Genomic DNA, 18,432 nt, shown 5'->3' with positions numbered 1-18,432 from the left:
AGTAATCCAACTGACAAAACTTAAAATATTAAAAGCAACCAGGGAAGAACGTCAAATGACATACAAAGGAACCCCCCTCAGGCTATCAGCTGATTTCTCAACAGAAACTGCAAGCCAGAAGGGAATGGCAAGACATATTTAAAGTAATGAAAGGGAAGAACCTACAACCAGAAATACTATACCCAGCAAGACTCTCCTTCAGATTTGATGGAGAAATCAAAAGCTTTCCAGACAAGCAAAAGTTAAAAGAATTCAGCACCACCGAACCAGCTCTACAGCAATTGCTAAGGGAACTTCTCTAAGCAGAAAACAAGACAGGAAAAGCCCTGTGCTGTGCTGTGCTGAGTCACTCAGTGGTGTCCGACTCTTTACAACCCCATGGACTGTAGCCTGCCAGGCTTCTCTGTCCATGGGGATTCTCCAGGCCAAAATACCAGAGTGGGTTGCCATGCCTTCCTCCAGGGAATCTTCCCAACCCAGGGATCAAACCCAGGTCTCCTGAGTTGCAGGCGGATTCTTAACTATCTGAGCCATCAGGAAAGCCCAAGAAAATCCCTACCTGCAGAAAATAAATCCAGAACAATTAAGAAAGCAGTAATAGAATCATAAATATTGATAATTAGCTTAAATGTAAATGGATTAAATGCATCAACCAAAAGACATCGACCAGCTAAGCAGATGAAAACATGTGCGTGTATGCACTTCCACTTACCACATCACTCTCCTTGACACCCAGGTTGTATGTAATTATTTGATATTGATAGTTTAATTGTGTTCCCATTATGGCGTGCAATTGTAATTATCTTTTATTCTTTGTCTGGTTATTGATTGTGAAAACTGATAAACATATTTTACTGTTGTGATTGTGTAACTATTACTCACTCAATACCACTGCATCATGATTGGCCAACAGAAAAATTATAGAATTCTATGTCTCCAAAACTACCTTTTAATAGAAAAACCTGTAATCACTTTTAAAAATCCAGATGTATATCAGAATTATCTTGGAATTTTTTTGAAAAATACAAATGCCCAGGTAGTGCTTTTTTTTTTTTTTAACCAGAGTTCCAAACAGGTTTCTAATGAGCAGCCATGTTTATTTTTAAACAACTGGACTATGTGAGGATCTTTTGTCTAGCTTGTTTCACTTTTTCTATCTCATATTCAGTGCTCCTCTGTCCATGGGATTTTCCAGGAAAGAATACTGGAGTGGGTTGCCATTTCCTTCTCCAGGGAAATCTTCCCAACCCAGGAATCGAATGCACGTCTCTTGTATTGCAGACAGATTCTTTATTGCTTAGCCACCCAGGAAGCCCTTCAGTTCAGTTCAGTTCAGTCGCTCAGTCGTGTCCGACTCTCTGCGACCCCATGAACACAGCACGCCAGGCCTCCCTGTCCATCACCAACTCCCGGAGTTCACTCAAACTCATGTCCATCGAGTCGGTGATGCCATCCAGCCATCTCATTCTCTGTCGTCCCCTTCTCCTCCCACCCCCAACCCCTCCTAGCATCAGACTCTTTTCCAGTGAGTCAACTCGTTGCATGAGGTGGCCAAAGTATTGGAGTTTCAGCTTTAGCATCAGTCCTTACATACATAAATAATTTTTGCTGTTCAGTCACCAAGTCGTGTCCAACTCTTTGTGACCCCACGGACTGCAGCACACCAGGCTTCCTGTCCTTCACTGTCTCCTGGAGCTTGCTCAGACTCAAGTCCATTGAGGTGGTGATGCCATCCAACCATCTCATCCTCTGCTGTCCCCTTCTCCTCCTGCCCTCAATCTTTCCCAGCATCAGGATCTTTTCCAATGAGTCAGCTCTTCGCATTGAGTGGCCAAAGTATTGGAGCTTCAGCTTCAGCATCAGTCCTTCCAATGAATATTGACAACTGATTTCCTTACTGGTTGGATCTCCTTGCCGTCCAGGGGTCTCTCAAGAGACTTACACGTACATACATAAATAATAATAAAAAATTCAGTTCCTCAAGTGCACTATCCACATTTTAGGTCCTCCATAGCTACATTTAGCTAGTGCCTACTGATCCATGATTAGCACAGATGTTACAGGACATTTCCATCAACATAGAGCATTGCATTCTGTGCTGTGGCCATGCTCCAAAACCTCTGACCAGCTGGCGCTGAGTCTGTTTTGCCCAGTCTGTTCCAGTCTCTTCCCTGGGTCCATCTACTGAAGGTGGCCCACATGTCTGATAATGTACACCTTGAGGCCTGAGAGGTGACTGAGCGGTGACCGGATATGAGGAATAGGGAAGGGGAGTGGCTGGACCTCGGTTGTGTGGGTGTGGATGTCTGCCTGCAGGCACCAGTGCCCTCAGGTAGGGGAGTGTGGGGTGGGCCGGCGGAGAGAAGAAGGGTGGTCTTGGGTCCCAGGAGTCAGGTGCCCGCTCTCTGTGCTGCAGGAAATTCTGAGTCTCGGAATTTACATCTGAACCAGGCCTTCCAGTTTAAATGATGACATACTTGTCAAAGCAGGAGGATAGAATATATTTTATGTTAACAGTTTATTTTCTTGATATGCAGCCTTTAAATATTTAGGTAGGTGGTATGTGGATCTTCTTTTGTCCTTTTGCCTCAGGTGTCACGTGCCCAGAGCTGTGTAAATGCATGTGGTTAAGATTTTTAACTTATGAAATGACGGATGCGTTTCAAAGTAATTTGTTCAGGAAAAAAAGCAGAGCACATATGAACTTTCCGAATTGTTGTGAGCATATGTGACCCAAAGCTAGAGATCTCTTGGTTTGAATTTTTCTAGTGTTAGTTGTTATAGTTGCCCATGAGATGGTTATTGATAGTCACATGGATGTACTGCTTGGCATTCTTGATTATTCAAGAGAAAGTACAGTTTTTTCCTTGAATGATAGTTTGTGTTTAGAGAAGGCACAGACTGTTCTACTTGATAGATTTTTTTAAAAAATAAAAAAAATTGAAAAGCACTGACTAAGGCATACATGTTGATGGAACTGGCAGCTGTGATTTGGGTCCAGATAACCATGTCGGATACATAATTTTGTCAGAGCTTTAATTAACATTTGATTCCTGTTTTAGTTGGAATATTTCATGATCCAAGCCTTAAATCAGAAGACAAGTGAAAAAATGAAGAGAAGGAAGATGAGCAACTCGTTTCATGGAATTAGACCACCTCAGCTTGAACAGCCAGGTGCGTTTCTTAGCCCGTGTCTAAACGTTCTGTTGATATTTATCACAGATCATTTCAAAAGCGTGGGGGCAATTGTTCTCAAATTCGAGAGTGTTCAGGACTCACCTGGCATTCTGATTCAGTGAATCTGGGATGGAGTCTGAATCTGATTTTCTTTTTTTATTGGAGGCTAATTATTTTACAATATTATATTGGTTGGTTTTTCCATACATTGACATGAATCCGCCCCGGGTATACATGAGTTCCCCCTCCTGAACCCCCCTCCCACCTCCCTCCTCCCCTTATCCTCCCTCTGGGTCATCCCCGTGTACCAGCCCCGAGCATCCTGTAACATGCATCCACCATGAACTGGCGATGCATCTGATTTTTAAATAAGACTCCCAGATGATTATGAAGCAGATGGCACCTAAATCACATTTTGAGGACTATTGTCTTGAAAATTTGAACCTATAGATTCTTTTAAGAATGGTGTGTGTGGCAGAGAGCTGCTCTGAATTACAGTCCAATGAGAAATAACCAGATGTGACACGTGAACCTTGAGTGGATACAGGTTCCATAAAAGCATCGAAAAGATGTTCTTGGGACAGTTGGGTAAAATTTCATTATGGATGGGAAATTAGATGATACTATGGGATTACTGTTGATTATCTTATATATGATAATAGTATTGTGTTTAACAGAAAAATGTTCTTATTCTTAGGAGATAAATATGAGTTATGAGTAAATATGAAAGTATTTAGAACTAAAGTATCCTGATGATTACAAATTACTTTTAAATGGTTTGTGAGTGAAGGAGAGATGGACACACACAGGGGGAGAGAGAAAATTTAGGGATGAGGCCAACAAGGAAAGTGTTAATAATTTAGAATTTAAGGGCAAGATATATGTGTGCTCATTGTATCATTCTTTGAGGTTTTTGACTGTTTGAAAATGTTCATGATATAGGGTTAGAGGAAAATAAAGTAAAAAATAAATTATATCAACCTACCAGAACTTATTGCATAATCTTGTCATCAGTCAGTTCAGTTCAATTCAGTCGCTCAGTTGTGTCCGACTCTCCGTGACCCCATGAATCACAAAACGCCAGGCCTCCCTGTCCGTCACCAACTCCCGGAGTTCACTCAAACTCATGTCCACAGAGTCAGTGACGCCATCCAGCCATCTCATTCTCTGTCCTCCCCTTCTCCTCCCGCCCCCAACCTTTCCCAGCATCAGAGTCTTTTCCAGTGAGCCAACTCATCGCATGAGGTGGCCACAGTATTGGAGTTTCAGCTTTAGCATCAGTCCTTCCAATGAACACCCAGGATTGATCTCCTTTAGAATGGACTGGTTGGATCTCCTTGTAGTACAAGGGACTCTCAAGAGTCTTCTCCAGCACCACAGTTCAAAAGCATCAATTCTTCGGCGATCAGCTTTCTTCACAGTCCAACTCTCACATCCATACATGACCACGGGAAAAACCATAGCCTTGACTAGACGGACCTTTGTTGGCAAAGTAATGTCTCTGCTTTTTAATATACTATCAAGGTTGGTCATAACTTTCCTTCCAAGGAGCAAGCGTCTTTTAATTTCATGGGTGCAATCAGCATCCGCAGTGATTTTGGAGCCCAAAAAAATAAAGTCTGACACTGTTTCCACTGTTTTTCCATCTATTTCCCATGAAGTGATGGGACCAGATGCCATGATCTTTGTTTTCTGAATGTTGAGCTTCAAGCCAACCTTTTCACTCTCCTCTTTCAGTTTCATCAAGAGGCTTTTGAGTTCCTCTTCACTTTCTGCCATAAGGGTGGTATCATCTGCATATCTGAGGTTATTGATATTTCTCCCAGCAATCTTGATTCCAGCTTGTGCTTCTTCCAGCCCAGCGTTCCTCATGATGTACTCTGCATATAAGTTAAATAAGCAGGGTGACAATATACAGCCTTGACGTACTCCTTTTCCTATTTGGAACCAGTCTGTTGTTCCAGGTACAGTTCTGACTGTTGCTTCCTGACCTGCATACAGGTTTCTCAAGAGGCAGGTCAGGTGGTCTGGGATTCCCATCTCTTTCAGAATGTTCCACAGTTTATTGTGATCCACACAGTCAAAGGCAATGGTAAAATAATACTCTATTCAGATCGAGTAATTATGGATGTTGTTTGTATTTGATAAGTATTTGGTGAATGAGTGAATGTACATGAACAAGCCAAGGGAGTGTAATTTTGTGTGGGAAGTCAGTTCCAAAAATGTGGACGTACAGACTATAAAATTGGCTTTGAACTTTGTGATGTGCAGGGTAAAAGGGGTGACGTGGTCTGTTACGTAGCAAACCCTGGGCCGTTAATTACTTCCTATATGCGAAGATGAGTGAGGAATGGCCAAGTCAATAATACTGATGCATAATTTCTCAGTTCTGGTTAATCAAGAAGCGAAAACATATGAGTTGCTCAGACATGGCAGAATTCTTCAGGTCATTTAGCACTACAACCTGTGGGTCTTTGGGGGCCACCAGGTGAGATAGTGGGCAGGTGTGCCCTTCCCATGGGAGAGCTGTGGCATCGCACTGATCGTGACTCAGGGTCCACACTAACCCGTCGGGGTGCATGTTTGTGCTGGTGCTGACTTCTTCTAAGGACCGATCCCGGGCTTTGGGGCACATGGTTTTTATAAACTGTTCTCAGACAGTCAGGATCTGTAGGATGCCTCTGGTGATGGAGAGAAGAGGATGGATAGGGTACAGGGCAGAAAGAGCCTGGCCCCCAGCTTACCCTGATGTTGTCCAGTTTGTAGACTAGAGTTTTGCTTTATAATAAAGAATTGTTTTTATTCCTGAAGCAGGCTGAATTGTACTGGTTTCGATGATTGTATATCATTTAGGCAACCCTTCCCAGGTCATCCTTTCCTCGGCGTAGCTTTAGATGAAAGTTAGCAGACTGTTCACAATTAGGATCTATGATAAGGACCTAGGCTGTGGTTCTCTGGGCCGATGTTCTGAATTAATGGAGGCTGCTGCTAAGTCACTTCAGTCGTGTCCGACTCTGTGTGACCCCACAGACGGAAGCCCACCAGGCTCCCCCTTCCCTGGGATTCTCCAGGCAAGAACACTTGGTTCCAAATAGGAAAAGGAGTACGTCAAGGCTGTATATTGTCACCCTGCTTACTTAACTTCTATGCAGAGTATATCATGAGGAACGCTGGGCTGGAAGAAGCACCAGGTGGAATCAAGATTGCCGGGAGAAATATCAGTAACTTCAGATATGCAGATGACACCACCCTTATGGCAGAAAGTGAAGAGGAACTCAAAAGCCTCTTGATGAAAGTGAAAGAGGAGAGTGAAAAGGTTGGCTTGAAGCTCAACATTCAGAAAACAAAGATCATGGCATCTGGTCCCATCACTTCATGGGAAATAGATGGGGAAGCAGTGGAAACAGTGTCAGACTTTATTTTTTGGGGCTCCAAAATCACTGCAGATGCTGATTGCAGCCATGAAATTAAAAGACGCTTACTCCTTGGAAGGAAAGTTATGACCAACCTAGATAGTATATTAAAAAGCAGAGACATTACTTTGCCAACAAAGGTCCGTCTAGTCAAGGCTATGGTTTTTCCAGTGGTCATGTATGGATGTGAGAGTTGGACTGTGAAGAAAGCTGATCGCCGAAGAATTGATGCTTTGAACTGTGGTGCTGGAGACGACTCTTGAGAGTCCCTTGTACTGCAAGGAGATCCAACCAGTCCATTCTAAAGGAGATCAATCCTGGGTGTTCATTGGAAGGACTGATGCTAAAGCTGAAACTGCAATACTTTGGCCACCTCATGCGACGAGTTGACTCACTGGAAAAGACTCTGATGCTGGGAAAGGTTGGGGGCGGGAGGAGAAGGGGAGGACAGAGAATGAGATGGCTGGATGGCATCACCGACTCAATGGAGTTTGAGTGAACTCCGGGAGTTGGTGATGGACAGGGAGGCCTGGCGTGCTGTGATTCATGGGGTCACAAAGAGTCGGACATGACTGAGCAACTGAACTGAACTGAATCTAATTTAGTGATCAAACTAGGGAATGGAAGGTTACATCCCCTGTGGAAATCATGGAGCCTGACCAGCAGTCTCCCTGACGTGTGCCGAGAGGAAGAAGTTGGTTGTGGAGCAGCATAATGTTTTACTTGGAGGGAAAGACAAACTTTAGCGTCAGAATAAAATGGTCAAGATGGTTTTAAACCATTGAGTCCCAGACTCTGAACCCTGGCTTTTGAGAGGCTGCAGTTTTAACAATTTATTCCTCTGCCTTCAGTTGTTCTGGAAGGAAAACAACTTCAGATGTGAGGTTGGGCTCTTCAGAACTTTCAGAAATTTCTTGAATTTTTTATCAGTTGAAGGATGATGAGAGCCAACATAACTAAAATCTAGCATTTGGAGAAATACTGTATGCGGGGGCACACGTAGTAAGAAATGCTCTTTGTGGCATCGGTACATTTTTCATTTGTACTATAAAAAGTAAACACAGTATTTCTGTGTATCTGTGTCATTCCTGTGTCATTATAATTAGATGAAGCTATAGAAAAGGTGCTGTTTTCCTGGGTCCAAAATGGCCAAATATTGGCAACTTCCTATGGTTCAACCTAAGAATATTAAAAAAATATATTATTTTGTTGTGTTTAAACCTGAACTGACGGGGGTCTGTAGCCCAGAAGAGCTGTTTGTTATTCTTACTTTCTTTTTTGAAACAGAGAAAATGCCTGTCTTGAAGGCCGAAGCGTCACATTATAACGCCGACTTGAACAACTTGCTGTGCTGCTGCCAGTGTGTGGATGTGGTGTTCTACAGCCCGGATTTAAAGGAAGTGGCCGAGGCCCACAAGATCGTTCTCTGCGCTGTCAGCCACGTCTTCATGCTGCTCTTCAGCGTGAAGAGTCCTGCCGACATTCAGGATTCCAGCATCATCCAAACCACCCAGGATCTCTTTTCTATAAACAGAGACCCTGCATTTCCAGGTGCTAGCCAGGAGTCTCCAGGCAACCCACCCTTACGAGTCATTGTTAAAGACGCCTTCTTCTCTTCTTGTTTAGCAGACATCCTGCGCTTCATTTATTCAGGTATCTTGTCTAATCGTTCTGGTACAGCCTCTTAAGCTTTTGAAATGAAGTCTGCCCTTGGTCTTCACGTGTGCCGGTTGGTTTAATCTTTCTCTTCTTCATACTATCTGAGGTGAAGATTGTAAACGAAATAATATTTGCTTTATCCACAGGAACTGATCCAAGCTTTCTCTCTCCTTACAAGTTTCCTTGCCTTGGTTTTACATCTACCTGTAGAAACAGTAACCTCTTTTCCTGCTGAGCGAGTATGTTAGTATTTTATTTAAGTGTTAGTCACTTAGTTGTGTCCGACTCTGCGATCTCATGGATTGTAGCCCTCCAGGCTCCTCTGTCCATGGAATTCTCCAGGCAAGAATACTGGGGTGGGTAGCCATTCCCTTCTCCAGGCATTTTCCTGACCTAGGGATCAAACCTGGATCTCCCACATTGCAGGCAAATTCCTTACCATCTGAGCCACCAGGGAAGCCATTATACTTAAAAGAATATTCAGAATTCATTTTGAATATTCAAGAATTCATTGTCTGATTTAAGTTTAAAGAAATAATTCTTCAAATATATATGAAAATAAGTGTCTTTACTTACTTATTCTTGTTTGACTCAGATTTTGGAGGGAATTGAAGGGAGAGATTACCATGATCATTGCATTCAGTTTAGCAACTAGAAACAGTATCTAAAGTTAGTTCAGACTGAAATCTAATTAACTTTGACTCTGACTATTTCAAACTACTTTATTTACTTCTGTGCTCTTATCTTTGTAAGGTTCAGCTTATCAATTGTTTTTCTTCTTATCCTTTTAAAAGCTCAGTAAAGCACATATATTCTAAATATTAGACTTTTTAATTTGAGTTATTTTAACAGGGTGGCTTCCTGAGTAACTTAACTGGTAAAGAATCTACCTGCAATGCAGAGGACCTGGGTTCAGTCCCTAGTTTGGGAAGAGTCCCTGGAGGAGGGCATGGCCACCCGCTCCAGTATTCTTGCCTAGAGAATCACTGTGGACAGAGGAGCCTGGCGGGCTACAGTCCGTGGGGTCACAAATAATTGGACACGACTAAGCAACTAAGCACAACATTTTAGCAGATAAATTGGACACTCATGTTTAAGTGTCCTATTTAAGAATAGAAAAGAATGGATGTAAAATGATTTTTAAAGTAAGCATCTAAGAACACATTTTCTGAAGATTTCTCTCTTTAATTTTCTTTTTCTGCTTGGAGCCATGTGCTGATGAATTATGAGGTTAACGTCGCTAATTCTCTGGAACGTGTCTGGAGAAACATTTATAATCTGTTTTTCGACTTCAGAATTGGAGACTGATGAAATATTTGCAAATAGAGAAAAAAGTATCTCTTAACATCAGAGATTTGCATACCGTTCAGTTCAAATGCTCAATGATAAGATTTTTCTTTTTTTCATTGCAGTTGTGTTTAGTTTTGCAAGTTAAGAAGTTAATGGTTGTGAAAGATACAGTTGTAGCTTGCAGATTTAAGTGGATTACAAATATACATATTGGAGTTGAATGTGGTGATATAAGTCTTAAATCCATCAAGTGAATATTTGCTTGGAATATTCCACCCCTGCAGAGCATACCAGCACAGTCAGTGCCTTCGGCATGGCAGCCTCTCTGTAAGTGTAGGCTGAACTAATGAGTAGACTCTAGTAGCTGTGAATCATTATGAGAACAATTTAGATAAGCTAGAGACTTCATTTAGTACAACAGATTTTTATGTTTAAACTTAGAATTTCACAGTTCAGAATTAGGACTAATTTTGAAAAACCAAAATGTTTACACGTTAGAAGAAAAAAATGTCTTTAATGATATGTCAGAGAACCATGATGGAAGTGTTTGGCTTTTCTTTTCAATGAGTCTGCTGTTGAAGTCATGAATTATTCAGCATGTTTCCCACAATATCCATTAAATACTTTCAAAGGCGCATGAACACTGTGAGGTCAGTTCTATCCTCTTTAATATGGTAGCAATAAAATAACTAAATGTATGTCCAGTGACAGAACCTGCTTATCTTTCTCCTACGGAGTAATTTTTTTTTAATTGTAAAATTCATACATACAGATGGGGAAAAGCGGGAGAGAAAAGAAGAAAGTTCTCATGCCGTAGTACCTTTCCCCAGGGTTGATTTCCCATTATAAGTCGTTCGTATATTCACTGTCTAATGCTTTTTTGAGAGAAATGAGTATGTTGAGAAACTTGCACTAATGAAAATCTAACCTTTGGTGACTGCTGTTTCCTGGGAACCACAGGTAGTTTCCATGGGTGGAGCATGGAGTGGGAGGCGATGGCCGGAAGGAGATGAGGCTGGCAGGGCCCTTGGGAGCTGCTCTTGCTGTTCGAGAAGCTGTTCTAGAACTTTATGCATGATCAGACTGGGCTTTGGGAAGATCCTCTCTAGTGATGGTGGGAAGGTAGAAGAGCAGGCAAGACAGGAGTGCAGTTAGGAAGCACTGTTTTTCTGGAGCTCAGCCTAAGGAAGGCCAACATTCTGAAAATAGGTGGTTGGTCTTGCAGCCTCTCTGTCACCAGAACCAGTGCTCTTCAAACATTAAAGTACCTGCCAGTCACCTGGTGATCTTGTTAATGTGCAGATTCTGATTCGTTGGGCCCTGGTGGAGCATCAGTTCAGTTGATCGCTCAGTCATGTCCAACTCTGCGACACCAGGGACTGCAGCACGCCAGGCTTCACTGTCCATCACCAACTCCTGGAGCTTGCTCAAACTCATGTCCATTGAGTCGATCATGTTGTCCAACTATCTCATCTTCTGTTGTCCCCTTCTCATCCTGCCTTCAGTCTTTCCCAGCATCAGGGTGTTTTCCAGGGAGCCAGTTCTTCGCATCAGGTGGCCAGAATATTGGAGTTGCAGTTTCAACATCAGTCCTTCCAAGGAACATTCAGGACTGATTTCTTTTAGGATTGACTGGTTTGATTTCCTTGCAGTCCAAGGGACTCTCAAGAGCCTTCTCCAACACCACAGTTCAAAAGCATCAATTCTTCGGTGCTCAGCTTTCTTTATGGTCCAACTCTCACATCCATACATGACTACTGGGAAAACCATAGCTTTGACTAAATGGACTTTTGTCGGTAAAGTAACGTCTCTGCTTTTTAATACGCTGTCTAGGTTGGTCATAGCTTTTCTTCCAGGGAGCAAGCTGAATTTCATGGCTTCAGTCACCATCCACAGTGATTTTGGAGCCTAAGAAAATAAAATCTGTCACTGTTTCCACTTTTTCCCCATCTATTTCTCATGAAGTGATGGGACCAGATGTCATGATCTCAGTTTTTTGAATGTTGAATTTAAAGCCAACTTTTTCTCTCCTCTTTTGCTTTCATCAAGAGGCTTTTTAGTTCTTCTTCGCTTCCTGCCATAAGGGTGGTGCCATTTGCTTATCTGAGGTTATTGATATTTCTCCCAACAATCTTGATTCCAGTTAGTGCTTCATACAGCCCAACATTTCTCATGATGTACTCTGCATATAAGTTAAATAAGCAGGGTGACAATATACAGCCTTGACATACTCGTTTCTCAATTTGGAACCAGTTTGTTGTTCCATGTCCAGTTCTAACTGTTGCTTCCTGACCTGCATACAGATTTCTTAGGCAGGTCAGGTGGTCTGGTATCCCCATTTCTTGAAGAATTTTCCACAGTTTGTTGTAATCCACACAGTCAGAGACTTTAGTGTAGTCAATGAAGCAGAAGTAGATATTTTTCTGGAACTCTTGCTTTTACAATGATCCAACAGATGTTGGTAATTTGATTTTTGGTATCTCTGCCTTTTCTAAATCCAGCTTGAACACCTGGAAGTTCTTGGTTCATGTACTGTTGAAGCCTGGCTTGGAGAATTTTGAGCATTACTTTGCTAGCGTGTGAGATGAATACAATTGTGCAGTAGTTTGAATATTCTTTGGCATTGCCTTTCTTTGGGATTGGAATGAAAACTGACCTTTTCCAGTCCTGTGGCCACTGCTGAGTTTTCCACATTTACTGGCATATTGAGTGCAGCACTTTCACAGCATCATTTTTTAGGATTTGAAATAGCTCAGCTAGAATTCCATCACCCCCACTAACTTTGTTCGTAGTGATGCTTCCTAAGGCCCACTTGACTTTGCATTCTAGGATGTCTTGCTCTAGGTGAGTGATCACACCATCGTGATTATCTGGGTCGTGAAGATCTTTTTTGTACAGTTCTTCTGTGTATTCTTGCCACCTCTTCTTAATATCTTCTGCTTCTGTTAGGTCCATACCATTTCTGTCCTTTATTGAGCCCATCTTTGCATGAAATGTTCCTTTGGTATCTCTAATTTTCTTGAAGAGATCTCTAGTCTTTCCCATTCTATTTTCCTCTATTTCTTTGCATTGATCACTGAGGAAGCCTTTCTTATCTCTCTTTGCTGTTCTTTGGAACTCTGCATTCAGGTGGATATATCTTTCCTTTTCTCCTTTGCCTTTCGCTTCTCTTCTTTTCTCAGCTATTTGTAAGGCCTCCTCAGACAGCCATTTTGCCTTTTTGCATTTCTTCTTCTTGGGGATGATTTTGATCACTGCCTCCTATACAGTGTAACAAACCTCCGTCCATAGTTCTTGGCAGGCACTCTATCTATCAGATCTGATCCCTTGAATGCATGAGGGTCTGCATTTCCAGTAGCAATGCTGACGTTTTGTACCACAAGTTGCTGCAGCACCTGCTCTTGGTAGAACTGGGACCATCAACCACAGCCAGGGGATGAGGGCCTGGAATTCAGCCCAGAGGCCCTGAAGAGGAACCCAGTGATTAGTCTCAGGGCACAGAGCCAAAGTGGAATCTTCTGCCAGGCTGACTGACACAGAGCTCTCTGGAGCTGGAGCTGTCCATGCATTCTTGTACCCCCTGCCTGAAGTTGAGGAAAGTGAATGCTTAGTGGTTGGGTGGAAACCAAGTGAGCCTGGCAATAGTGACTAGAAGGCAGAGGTGCGTGATGACATGGAGAGCTTGCTGAGCTGCAGACCCCCAACCAGTTCAGGGCGTGGGCTTCTTAGTCTGACACTTAGCTGTTACCTTTCTGCTCTGAACTTTGTCTGCATGTGACCCAGTCAAGAGGTAGTGCCAGGCACACACTGGCCACAGACTCCTGGCCTGGGGCTGCAGGGAGATCTGGATGTGGGTTGAGGTAAAAGGAAATTAATGCATCAGCAGGTGCCTGATAATTATTCTTTAACTATTTACTCAGTGTAACCTCAGACTCAAGCAAAAGTGATACTGTTCGCTGTGTTTAAAAAGACAACAATCTCAAAAAAATATTTTTTTAATTAAAGCAAACTAAAATTTGAAACCTAATTTTTTTTTTTTTTTACCTTAGAGGCTTAAGAGACTAGGCTTGTGTATTTCCTGTTTGTCTTTTTGTCGTCAAACGTCTAACAACTTTTGAACAGACCACAAGTCTTAAGACCCAGTTTCGCACTGGTTTCCTCCTCGCAGCCCAGGCCTAGCTGCGGGTCAGGTTGGGAACCGTGGAAGACAGGAGCGGGTTGTGCTCACATCAGTTGGACCGGGAGGCAGAGGCAGAACCCATGACAGGGCGTGTTCCGGAATGTTTGCCCTGAGCAAACACGGGCTGAAAAACCCTATTAAACCTGTCTCCTCCTTTAAAAAAAAAAAAAAGAACCAAATGGCAAAGAATGTCTACATTCTTTATAAATTAAAAAAAAATTTTTTTTATAATTTTCTTTTAACCTTTAGGGATGTGAAATGTTGTAGATATCATGTCTACCAAGGACATTTGAGTCCTGTATTTAGAAAGGGCCTTTTAATATTCTGGTTAACACTTTACCCCTATAATGAAGGCCTCTGTTCATTTTTGTATGCAAGTTTCTGAGCACACAGACACAGTGAAAGTGCATATGTTAATTTCCTCTTGGATAGCTGCTAACATTGCATAATGTCTGAGTACTTCACGACTACCATTGACATTGTGTGTGCATGCTCAGTGGTGCCCGACTCTTTGCAACCCCACGAACTGGAGCCTGCCGGGCTGCTCTGTCCATGGGATTTTCCAGGCAGGAATACTAGAGTGGGTTGCCATTTCTTTCCCCAGGGGATCTTCCCTACCCAGGGATCAAACCCGTGTCTCTTGGGTTTTCTGCACTGGCAGGCGGATTCTTTACCACCAAAGAAGGAATAATCTGAAAAGTGAGGCCAGCAGTTTCTTGGTCTTGAGGAGTAATCCTTAAATGGCATACAGTTGTAACATTCTTGGGATACTCTGTACAGCCTTTATGCTGGCAGATTCCTGAGTCACAGGATCTCAGATGGATAGCAATTGAAATCTTTGTAAGAGCATCAAGAATTTAGCTTTGAGCTCTTCCTGCCACAGATGGCCCTTAGAATTTCACTTCACTTATTGAAATGCTGCCAGGGTAAATGAATTTGTGGAAATGAGCGTAGTCTTCTCCAGCTCTTGAAATTATTCTGTGATATGCTCTTTTCTGCACTGCATAAAAGAACAGTTGAATGCACATGGGTAGATCATGCTCTCTAAGACTTAAGTAAATAAGTGCTCTAAGAAGTGAAAGAAAATCACAATCAGTTATGTAGGATGACATCTAGAGCTCTGCTGTAACATACAGTACCATGCCTATTGTTATCAGTAGTGCATTAAAACTATGTTAAGAAAATGGAACACATGTTAAATGTTATTGGGGCTTCCCTGGTTGCTCAGACTGTAAAGAATCTGCCTGAATGCGGAAGACCTGGGTTTGATCTCTGGATCAGAAAGATCCTCTGGAGAAGGGAATGGCTACCCACTCCACTATTCTTGCCTGGAGAATTCCGTGGGCAGAGGAGCCAGGGGGGCTACACTCCAGGAGGTCACAAAAGAGTCAGACATAGCTTAGCGCATAACACTAAATGTTATTACCACAAAAAAAGAAATCTCAGTCTGATTATTGCTTTATTAGGACCTAAGTGTCAAAAATGATTAGCATTTCTAATTATGAAAAGAACCCAATCATTAGAGTGCCCTTATAACCTAGGCTTACTTTTCTTTTCAGTTATTGGATCTTTCTGTGTATGTTCTCAAACAGATTAATATCCTGTAGGGATTTACCTGTTGCTAATCTTAATACACTTAGATTTGATGCTTGTTTTCTTTCTGATACTCTTCTGAATGGAGATACTCTGTAGGTGTTCTTTAGTTAGTTAATGTAACTTTACTTTTAAGAAACAATACCTGTGCTCTCCTTTAACATGTGTGAGTGCCAGTCAAAACTACTTCCATGTACTGTTTGCTGCGTGCCACTGACCCTGGGTTTTGATAGCGGGTAAAATGTCTAAGGAAGGAGCAATAGTCATCAGCACTCAACGCACACTAGAATTTCCTGGAGGCTTTTAAAATTGATGTCTGGGCCCCATCCCCAGAAATGCTAATTTAATCCGTCTGGGGATGGGACCTTCTCCAATGGTATTTTATAAAAGATCTTCCAGGTAAATGTAATACATAGCTAGGGGTGAGAATCGCTGGCATAGAGCAAATTTTCTTGAGCTGAGGTCCCTTGGCTTCTAAGGGATCCTTCTCTTTTATGTACACTTTAATGGCTATGTATGCATGGGAAATTTTCTGAAGCAGTGATCCAGAGAATTCATCAGATTGTGAAAAGAGTATGTGACTTGAAGTTAAAAATCATTCATTGAGGAAGAGGAAAACAAAAAGCATAGGCTTGTTCTAGACTGTATGCCTTGGGGACTTTGAGGAGGGAGGAGAGCTAACCGTGAAGTCAGAAAAAGAGTGCTCAAAGGTAAGAAGAGGCAGGGGTGCCCTGGAGTTAACTAGAGCCGATGTGTGAGAGGCAGTGGTATTTACCTGTTCCTAAGGGTGTGTTCTGTGCTATTGTATTGAACTTGGCCATGGTGGGAGCATGTACCCCACAGAATAGCAAATGCCCCAAATGAGGACTCTCCTTCCCCCACCCCTCTCCCAGGATGTACTGTAGTAGTCATGAAGGGCAGGTAAGGAGACGTTTAAGATAGCCTAGGATGCCACGTGCTGCAGGGCTCAGCTATAATGAGGCCTGAGAGCAACTGGACTGCCAATCTGACTCTAAAAGACTAGTTTTGGATCTCCTTGGTACAACCTGGCGGTAATTGCCTAATCTCACTGGTTCAGTAAATGTTCATTCTGTGCCCTCTCCACTCCCCAGTATTCCTGAAGGCACCTGGCAAAGCTCTGGATACCTGAAGGGAAATACCAGAAGAGAAAGATCAAGAGCAAATAGAAAAGGATCTCAAGTTACCCAGAGAGATAAATCAGAGAAATTCATACTGGTCGTTAATGGCGGAGATAGAACTAGAACCTAGGTCTCCCAACTGTGCCCACCCACTCCGTATCTTCTTAAAGTTGTATTTTTAGGATTTAGGACTGTCTGTAAGGGATGGGCTGGATTGGGGTAATCTCTACAGAAATGCACTTTTGGAAACTTAGCTGCATTGATAATAAGATTCACTTGATGTGGAAAAGGCCAATTGGGAGTAGGAAGCCTGGGTAAGAGACTGCTGTAGGCCAGAGAGAGAAGTGTTTGGGGGAAGGGGAGACATTTTGCTGATCCTGGACTAGGAGACTGTAAGACACATAGGAAAGGGGCTGACAGGAATGACGTGAACCTAGGAAGAGATGGCTTGAAAGTGGGTTGGTGTGAATAGGGAGAGAGGGACCGGGTGGGGTGATTGTTTTCTTTTTAATGTCCCAGTTGTGTAGTTCTACAGAAAATTATCCAGCTCTCTTCTTCCGGTTGGTTCTGTAAGAACTGGCTGTGGAACATCCTCATCTGACCCTGACAGTGCATGAAACCTGAATGCATTCTCTTCCTTTGCCTGATGGTAGTTACTGCCCTTCATGACTGGTATCACTGAATCCAGCCTTAGAAAGGACTGAATCCGCCTCTTACTCAGAGCAAGTAAATAAGTTGAGTGTTGGCCCTCTTGTGATGGGAACTCATATTCTAGCTGTTGCTGTTGTCATTAGCTGATTGCCTGTTATATAAAGAGGTGGCAGCTGTTCCGGAAGAAGACTTCAGCTTTTGAGAAATAATTTAGGTGAAGGGAAACTTTTTTTTTTAATGTGAGAGCTGTTTTAATGTTTTAGTGTAATTGCAAGAATATGTGTGTTTGTGAAGTCGCTCAGTCGTGTCCGACTCTTTGCGACCCCATGGACTGTAGCCCATCAGGCTTCTCTGTCCACGGGATTCTCCAGGCAAGAATACTGGAGTGGGTTGCCATTTCCTTATCCAGGGGATCTTCCTGACCCAGGGATCGAACCCAGGGATTGAACTTAGGTCTCCCGCATTGCAGGCAGACGCTTTAACCTCTGAGCCGCCAGGGAAGCCCCTGCAAAAATATATGTTTGATAATAAAAATTAAAAGAAAATACTAAAAAAAAAAAGAAAAAGGAACATTGGTACCCAGTAAAATATTTATCTTTCTTTCTGCTTTAACAAAAAATTCAATATATATTGATTTGTTTACAGGTGCCTTCCAGTGGGAAGAGTTAGAAGAAGATATCAGGAAGAAATTGAAAGATTCTGGAGATGTTTCAAATGTAATTGAGAAAGTTAAATGCATTTTAAAAACACCAGGAAAGGTAAATCAGTTTATTTTAAGTTACTTTCTCTGAATTATGACTGGTATACTAAGGTGAATATACTATGGAGTCATGAGGAAAGTTGATAATTTGTATTTTTTTTCCTTAAGTATATTTTTTGCTGTTTAAATGTTTAAATATAAACACATGAGTTCTTGCTATCTCTGATTTTAATTCATGTAAGGATTCAAATATGTATGAGTCATGTCTTTAAAATGTTGGGTTGTGAATTCTGGTCACTGAGATGCTCCCCTGGGACTCTGGGAATATGCAGTCTATGTTAAGAATGAAGGCTGTCGAATTTGCCCCGTTATAGTCAGGCTTATGGGAGACGATGCTCTCTCCCTGCTCACAGCTTCATTCCAGACAGTTTTCAGGGGCATGGCAGTTTCAGTGCATCTTTTTCAAGAGTTCCGAGAAATCTCCTTGACTGGGTGGACAGCTGAGGATTTGTTTCTCATCCAGTATACAGTTAAAATCATATGTTAGGTTCAAAGATTATAGAAATATGGACTTTGTATATGGTCATAAACTACAGCACATGAAAACTCTAGTAACTGAGACTTTGCAGA

At 42.2% G+C, this 18,432-nt stretch overlaps 1 protein-coding gene across 1 annotated transcript in view; it reads left to right on the top strand.

Moving 5' to 3' along the window:
- The window catches only part of RHOBTB3 (Rho related BTB domain containing 3), an 84,756-nt gene that overhangs the window by 41,149 nt on the left and 25,175 nt on the right, over positions 1 to 18,432 (top strand). The window contains exons 11-13 of the mRNA XM_088839287.1: positions 3,063 to 3,174; positions 7,878 to 8,243; positions 17,748 to 17,860. Of these exons, the coding sequence (XP_088695413.1) occupies positions 3,063 to 3,174; positions 7,878 to 8,243; positions 17,748 to 17,860 (591 nt within the window). The remainder of the gene's footprint in view (positions 1 to 3,062; positions 3,175 to 7,877; positions 8,244 to 17,747; positions 17,861 to 18,432) is intronic.

Source organism: Moschus berezovskii, chromosome 8 (genome assembly GCF_049115385.1).
Source record: "Moschus berezovskii isolate FMDL1 chromosome 8, NW_MosBer_1.0, whole genome shotgun sequence".
NCBI lineage: Eukaryota > Metazoa > Chordata > Mammalia > Artiodactyla > Moschidae > Moschus > Moschus berezovskii.
The sequence above is the reverse complement of the archived record's forward strand: the minus strand, read 5'-3'. Positions and strand labels throughout refer to the sequence as shown.